The 7,064-nt window shown below is 49.4% G+C and overlaps 1 protein-coding gene and 6 non-coding genes across 7 annotated transcripts; all 7 read right to left on the bottom strand.

Moving 5' to 3' along the window:
* Positions 1-221: 221 nt before the first annotated feature.
* On the bottom strand, positions 222-293 carry Pmar_PMAR016620. The gene has a single exon. It is a non-coding gene; the product is annotated as a tRNA-Gln (tRNA).
* Positions 294-811: 518 nt separating this feature from the next.
* Pmar_PMAR016619 lies at positions 812-883 on the bottom strand. The gene has a single exon. It is a non-coding gene; the product is annotated as a tRNA-Gln (tRNA).
* Positions 884-1,401: 518 nt separating this feature from the next.
* Positions 1,402-1,473, bottom strand: Pmar_PMAR016618. Its single transcript has one exon. It is a non-coding gene; the product is annotated as a tRNA-Gln (tRNA).
* Positions 1,474-1,991: 518 nt separating this feature from the next.
* Positions 1,992-2,063, bottom strand: Pmar_PMAR016617. Its single transcript has one exon. It is a non-coding gene; the product is annotated as a tRNA-Gln (tRNA).
* A 518-nt stretch (positions 2,064-2,581) lies between these two features.
* Pmar_PMAR016616 lies at positions 2,582-2,653 on the bottom strand. The gene has a single exon. It is a non-coding gene; the product is annotated as a tRNA-Gln (tRNA).
* Positions 2,654-3,616: 963 nt separating this feature from the next.
* On the bottom strand, positions 3,617-3,688 carry Pmar_PMAR016615. Its single transcript has one exon. It is a non-coding gene; the product is annotated as a tRNA-Gln (tRNA).
* A 544-nt stretch (positions 3,689-4,232) lies between these two features.
* On the bottom strand, positions 4,233-6,927 carry Pmar_PMAR016614 (conserved hypothetical protein; the record flags this gene model as incomplete). Its single annotated transcript, XM_002780374.1, has 15 exons — positions 4,233-4,355; positions 4,398-4,481; positions 4,531-4,622; positions 4,668-4,770; positions 4,821-4,921; positions 5,046-5,213; positions 5,266-5,385; positions 5,433-5,551; positions 5,677-5,750; positions 5,799-5,873; positions 6,179-6,295; positions 6,344-6,425; positions 6,474-6,575; positions 6,677-6,746; positions 6,795-6,927. 15 exons carry the CDS (start codon positions 6,925-6,927, stop codon positions 4,233-4,235), a joined length of 1,563 nt encoding a protein of 520 aa, XP_002780420.1.
* Between the last annotated feature and the right edge of the window lie 137 nt (positions 6,928-7,064).

Raw genomic sequence — 7,064 nt, 5'->3', positions numbered from 1 at the left:
GTCAGGCCGCGACACGACACCCAATTCACACAAATCTCACCCCCGCATGGGTTACAGGCGATCGCAACTCACCCAGCTTATACAGAATCAATCAACATACTGACATTAGGTATATTTCTCGGGCGTTTGACCGGGGAGTGGTAACAGTTGTGTGGTGCTTAGAGAAGTGTCCCTTAGAGACTGAACGCAGTGTGTCGACAGTCTCATAGACAGGCAGGAATAGGTTCTATCGAGATTCGAACTCGAGTCGCTGGATTCAAAGTCCAGAGTGCTAACCACTACACTATAGAACCACGAAATGCAATTAGAGAAACTATTTCCGTACTAACATTGTTCAAAAGCCGAGTCCCACAGTAGTTCCTGCAGACTCCGCGGGGTGTCAAAAGCGATCTGTGTGTTTTGCATCTCGTTGTTGTTGTGTTGGCTACCGACCTCTCAGCCGCTCTCCACCCTCACTGGTCCCATCGTGCGGTATTGCCTGCTCTGTTCCCAGCCTTGGCCAGTACCCGCGCCTTCAGATGATCGGATGTGATGACTTCCGCCTTCCCACCCGACCTTAGTGGCACCTTGGGATGGACAGCTGATCACCGGTCAGGCCGCGACACGACACCCAATTCACACAAATCTCACCCCCGCATGGGTTACAGGCGATCGCAACTCACCCAGCTTATACAGAATCAATCAACATACTGACATTAGGTATATTTCTCGGGCGTTTGACCGGGGAGTGGTAACAGTTGTGTGGTGCTTAGAGAAGTGTCCCTTAGAGACTGAACGCAGTGTGTCGACAGTCTCATAGACAGGCAGGAATAGGTTCTATCGAGATTCGAACTCGAGTCGCTGGATTCAAAGTCCAGAGTGCTAACCACTACACTATAGAACCACGAAATGCAATTAGAGAAACTATTTCCGTACTAACATTGTTCAAAAGCCGAGTCCCACAGTAGTTCCTGCAGACTCCGCGAGGTGTCAAAAGCGATCTGTGTGTTTTGCATCTCGTTGTTGTTGTGTTGGCTACCGACCTCTCAGCCGCTCTCCACCCTCACTGGTCCCATCGTGCGGTATTGCCTGCTCTGTTCCCAGCCTTGGCCAGTACCCGCGCCTTCAGATGATCGGATGTGATGACTTCCGCCTTCCCACCCGACCTTAGTGGCACCTTGGGATGGACAGCTGATCACCGGTCAGGCCGCGACACGACACCCAATTCACACAAATCTCACCCCCGCATGGGTTACAGGCGATCGCAACTCACCCAGCTTATACAGAATCAATCAACATACTGACATTAGGTATATTTCTCGGGCGTTTGACCGGGGAGTGGTAACAGTTGTGTGGTGCTTAGAGAAGTGTCCCTTAGAGACTGAACGCAGTGTGTCGACAGTCTCATAGACAGGCAGGAATAGGTTCTATCGAGATTCGAACTCGAGTCGCTGGATTCAAAGTCCAGAGTGCTAACCACTACACTATAGAACCACGAAATGCAATTAGAGAAACTATTTCCGTACTAACATTGTTCAAAAGCCGAGTCCCACAGTAGTTCCTGCAGACTCCGCGGGGTGTCAAAAGCGATCTGTGTGTTTTGCATCTCGTTGTTGTTGTGTTGGCTACCGACCTCTCAGCCGCTCTCCACCCTCACTGGTCCCATCGTGCGGTATTGCCTGCTCTGTTCCCAGCCTTGGCCAGTACCCGCGCCTTCAGATGATCGGATGTGATGACTTCCGCCTTCCCACCCGACCTTAGTGGCACCTTGGGATGGACAGCTGATCACCGGTCAGGCCGCGACACGACACCCAATTCACACAAATCTCACCCCCGCATGGGTTACAGGCGATCGCAACTCACCCAGCTTATACAGAATCAATCAACATACTGACATTAGGTATATTTCTCGGGCGTTTGACCGGGGAGTGGTAACAGTTGTGTGGTGCTTAGAGAAGTGTCCCTTAGAGACTGAACGCAGTGTGTCGACAGTCTCATAGACAGGCAGGAATAGGTTCTATCGAGATTCGAACTCGAGTCGCTGGATTCAAAGTCCAGAGTGCTAACCACTACACTATAGAACCACGAAACGTAATTAGAGAAACTATTTCCGTACTAACATTGTTCAAAAGCCGAGTTCCACAGTAGTTCCTGCAGACTCCGCGGGGTGCCAAAAGCGATCTGTGTGTTTTGCATCTCGTTGTTGTTGTGTTGGCTACCGACCTCTCAGCCGCTCTCCACCCTCACTGGTCCCATCGTGCGGTATTGCCTGCTCTGTTCCCAGCCTTGGCCAGTACCCGCGCCTTCAGATGATCGGATGTGATGACTTCCGCCTTCCCACCCGACCTTAGTGGCACCTTGGGATGGACAGCTGATCACCGGTCAGGCCGCGACACGACACCCAATTCACACAAATCTCACCCCCGCATGGGTTACAGGCGATCGCAACTCACCCAGCTTGTACAGAATCAATCAACATACTGACATCAGGTATATTTCTCGGGCGTTTGACCGGGGAGTGGTAACAGTTGTGTGGTGCTTAGAGAAGTGTCCCTTAGAGACTGAACGCAGTGTGTCGACAGTCTCATAGACAGGCAGGAATAGGTTCTATCGAGATTCAAACTCGAGTCGCTGGATTCAAAGTCCAGAGTGCTAACCACTACACTATAGAACCACGAAATACAATGAGAGAAACTATTTCCGTACTAACATTGTTCAAAAGCCGAGTTCCACAGTAGTTCCTGCAGACTCCGCGGGGTGTCAATGGAGGTCCATTTATGGAGCGAGGTCAATGACGACTAAGACCGTTGTGTAGAGGGGGAGACAGTTGAGCGTCACAAAGAGCGCTAGAGTAGTCGAGCGCTCGCCGGGACGCTAGAACTTCTTACTTGAAGAGGCCCAGTTGCTGGAAGTCAGCACCTGATGGGATACGTAAGAGGCTTCTCCCGCCTGCCCGCACCCTCTAGAGGTATAGGGGCCTTTACAGCATCGTCAGTTCTGTCATAATGTATTTGGTTTAGACCAAAGCTCGAACTATGACTTACATTTTTGACGACGATGTAAAAGGCGCCATCGGGAAAACCAACAGCACCAGAGTGTCAACTCTCAGGTGTGTTTAGTCGCCGCAAATAGTGCGGATTATGGTTTTCCCCATGGCAACCACCCAAACCACTATACCTCTACACAACGGGATATCGGGAGGAATTGAAATGCGATCTGTGTGTTTTGCATCTCGTTGTTGTTGTGTTGGCTACCGACCTCTCAGCCGCTCTCCACCCTCACTGGTCCCATCGTGCGGTATTGCCTGCTCTGTTCCCAGCCTTGGCCAGTACCCGCGCCTTCAGATGATCGGATGTGATGACTTCCGCCTTCCCACCCGACCTTAGTGGCACCTTGGGATGGACAGCTGATCACCGGTCAGGCCGCGACACGACACCCAATTCACACAAATCTCACCCCCGCATGGGTTACAGGCGATCGCAACTCACCCAGCTTGTACAGAATCAATCAACATACTGACATGAGGTATATTTCTCGGGCGTTTGACCGGGGAGTGGTAACAGTTGTGTGGTGCTTAGAGAAGTGTCCCTTAGAGACTGAACGCAGTGTGTCGACAGTTTCATAGACAGGCAGGAATAGGTTCTATCGAAATTCGAACTCGAGTCGGTGGATTCAAAGTCCAGAGTGCTAACCACTACACTATAGAACCACGAAATACAATTAGAGAAACTATTTCCGTACTAAGATTGTTCCAAAGCCGAGTTCCACAGTAGTTCCTGCAGACTTCGCGGGGTGTCAAAAGCGATCTGTGTGTTTTGCATCTCGTTGTTGTTGTGTTGGCTACCGACCTCTCAGCCGCTCTCCACCCTCACTAGTCCCATCGTGCGGTATTGCCTGCTCTGTTCCCAGCCTTGGCCAGTACCCGCGCCTTCAGATGATCGGATGTGATGACTTCCGCCTTCCCACCCGAGCTCAATGGTACCTTGTGCTAACCACTACACAGTGTAGTGGTTAGCACAGAAGATAGGGTACACTATATACATATGTATATCATATACAGTATATGTATGTATACATATAGTGTAGTCTACACTATAGAACCACGAGAGATCTATGTATTTCGCATTCTATTAGTCTGTGTATTTCGCACTGCATTTCGTGTTGACTACCTGGCAGCTTAGTGGCTTGCAAACACAAAGCTCAGTGAGGTGCGAAATAACGCATGCATAATAAGGGTCATAACCGCACTTGAATCAGGTTGAATTGTAGGGCTTCCTCTCAGGGACACTCTTACGAAACACTGTCACCGGAGACCTCATTCTAACGTTCTTATCGGTTTTGCGATAATGTAACGACTGATTACGGCTCCCATTCACCTGTGAAATGTGCCGCGAAACACGCAACAGTTCAAGCCGTACCAGTGAGGGATGCTTGAAAGTGAGCTCCTCGGTGCCAAATAGCATGTTGTCTACTGCTTCAACACCCAGCATGCAGCTGTGATCCTGAAACAAGGTAAACTCCTCTACCACCAAGTTTCACATAAATCAATACTTGGTTGGCTATTTCGTACATCCAACTACCAAAGCGTCCTCTACTCCAGACACCCTTCTGCTGGAGAGAAGGCAGCACTTCTCGAAGCACGCCTGAGGAAAATGCCCTCCCTCATAGAAACGGTCAATTCTGCAGACCATCCCGTTCAAGATGTGGAGTGGGATACCCTCTCGCCAACCTCCGATGATAAACCGATACGATCTCGTCCTCTGGTTTGAGCAATGTCGTGCTAATACAACCCTACAAACAGAGTGTCCAAAAAGCGTGAAGTAGAAATTAAGTAACAACACCTGTATGGTCTCCTCGACAATACTGTCAATATTCACCACCTTGTGCTGGGCGGATTCGGAGACCTCGAGCATCAGCGACCAATACGGGCCAGGCTTAGCAACTGAGCCAACCCCATCTCAAGTCCAGTAGTTACTAAGAGCTACAAAATACCATTGCCGTCTGGAGGCGCCTCCCCCGATGCCAACGAGATGGTTTTCAGCTTCGTTTCTGGTGGAGGCACCTACTCCCCTGAGCTGTGCGAAAGCTCTGCCTTGATGAGCTCACATTCGCTTCGGCGTAAAGAGAAAAGACGGTAGCTCGATAGAAAGGGCAGTTGCTCTCGGGAAAGTACAACCAGCACTTAAGATCATGCGGGTTGATACCGCGAATTCCAAGACCAATCACATGAGTGCCTGCCACCAGCGAATTCCTCATATCACTGACGGCGACCCTCCAGGCACCAACTTGAGTATTCAAGCCGACTCCCAAGCTTCAAAGAATTCCCAAAACTCTCGCCTGTCAGCATCGATAGAGTGAGGTCTAGTGGAACCGTGCTGAGCAACTTCCCGTACCGAATGGTCGAACCTCGAATGATGACCCATCAATAACCAGCTCGTCCCACTTCATCCTACCATCATGAAAAGTCGCTATTCGATTGTCCAAATCGATCTGCTTCATCTCCTTTCCGTAATGTATCCGCTCCTGCGGCAATAATGCAGCAACTCCTTTCCAAATACCCCCAGTACCACCGCTAAAATATAGAAAAACAACAGGTCAGCATCTTTGAACGACTACACATTCAATGGTCACTATAAACACTTGAAAAAGAGGACAAGTACAAATCCAACAGGGATTAGATTCAGAGAGATGACTCACCGTTTGGGAAATCGGAAAACAGCGTTTGGCCCCCAACCAGCAGCAGGTTCATCGCGGAGGACATTCTCAATCACCTATAACAGCGATGACCTCGCAACGCTTCAGAGGCCTTATTCCCTCACTTTTTTGGCATCAACTGTCGCAACACGTTCGCCAAGCCAGTCGCACTGCATCTCCGTGGTAGGATAAGCCCATACCTTAAATCAGTGAGAAAAAAATGCACATACCCAACTACATGTGTTGGTGACAATATGAAAATTCCGATGAAATTTTGGGAAATTTCTGTTGGTTTCTGTATACTTCGACCCGGAATGGTGTGTAAACTTCTATAATTAGTGAGGAAACTCCTGAGTTCGGCTGAGGAAAGCGAACATATATTCCAACACTCTCTAAGAACACCAAAAAAACTTATTTCCGAACTGAGAGTCTCTAGTTATAAATACTACCAAAATATGTTCGACAAGCTAAACGCCTTTACACTGATCTTGAATGCCAATCTCACTTTGAAGTTGTACGGCCGCATGAAGAGGTTGGCAATTCCATCACCCATCACGCGGAGTATCCACTCATCAAAGGTAGTCGGCTTTTCTCGCTGTGACGATGCGGACAACTTAGTCGCCTGACAGCAGCCTCAGCCATACAGGATGCAGGGGAACGCCTTGTTTACTTCGATAACGCCATTGATGCACTCAATCTTGTCCTCCAGGGGTAGACAGTAGAGATTGTTCTGGAAGGGGTATGGCACCCACCTGGACCACACTGGTCTCTTGGGCGAGCCAAAAGGGTTGCTGCCTCACCTTTCTCTTATCCATACATAGCTGACTCGCTGATGAACGTTCCAGTACTCGGGGCCAGATCCTACTGCCGCATCGAGTAGCTCGTCGAAATAGTCGTAATGGCTGATGCACAAAGCATTTGCCTTGGAGAGAGATTGCTCTTCAAGAAATGATATCGCCACGGCGTTATTCACGACACGAGTCGTGACGAGAATGATTCTCACCTGAATATAACATGACCACCCATGTCAAAGAGGAACTTCTCTGCAGTCTCGTCCGTACACGCCAAACCACCTTGATGACCAACTTAGTGATCGAACAGAATTCACCTTTCATTCCTACCTGCCGCAGATCCTGCTTCCACAAGTGCCCACGATTCTACACCATGCTGATTCAGCCGAGTTGCTGCTCCCAATCCTGTAGGCCCTGCGCCTACTACCAAGAAGTCGACGCGCATGTCTGCAGAGATAGTCATTTACAAACAAACCTACTTTCATAAAGCTCCCATTAACATTAACGACATTCACTGTTATTAACAATCGATTACTAACCGAATCCAATCTTCCGAAATTTGCACTTGAGCTTCGGTGCCACGGAACGGTGGCTGGCTGC

The sequence above is a fragment of the Perkinsus marinus genome, assembly GCF_000006405.1.
Source record: "Perkinsus marinus ATCC 50983 genomic scaffold scf_1104296944406, whole genome shotgun sequence".
NCBI lineage: Eukaryota > Perkinsozoa > Perkinsida > Perkinsidae > Perkinsus > Perkinsus marinus.
This window is presented reverse-complemented; position numbering and strand designations above follow the sequence as displayed.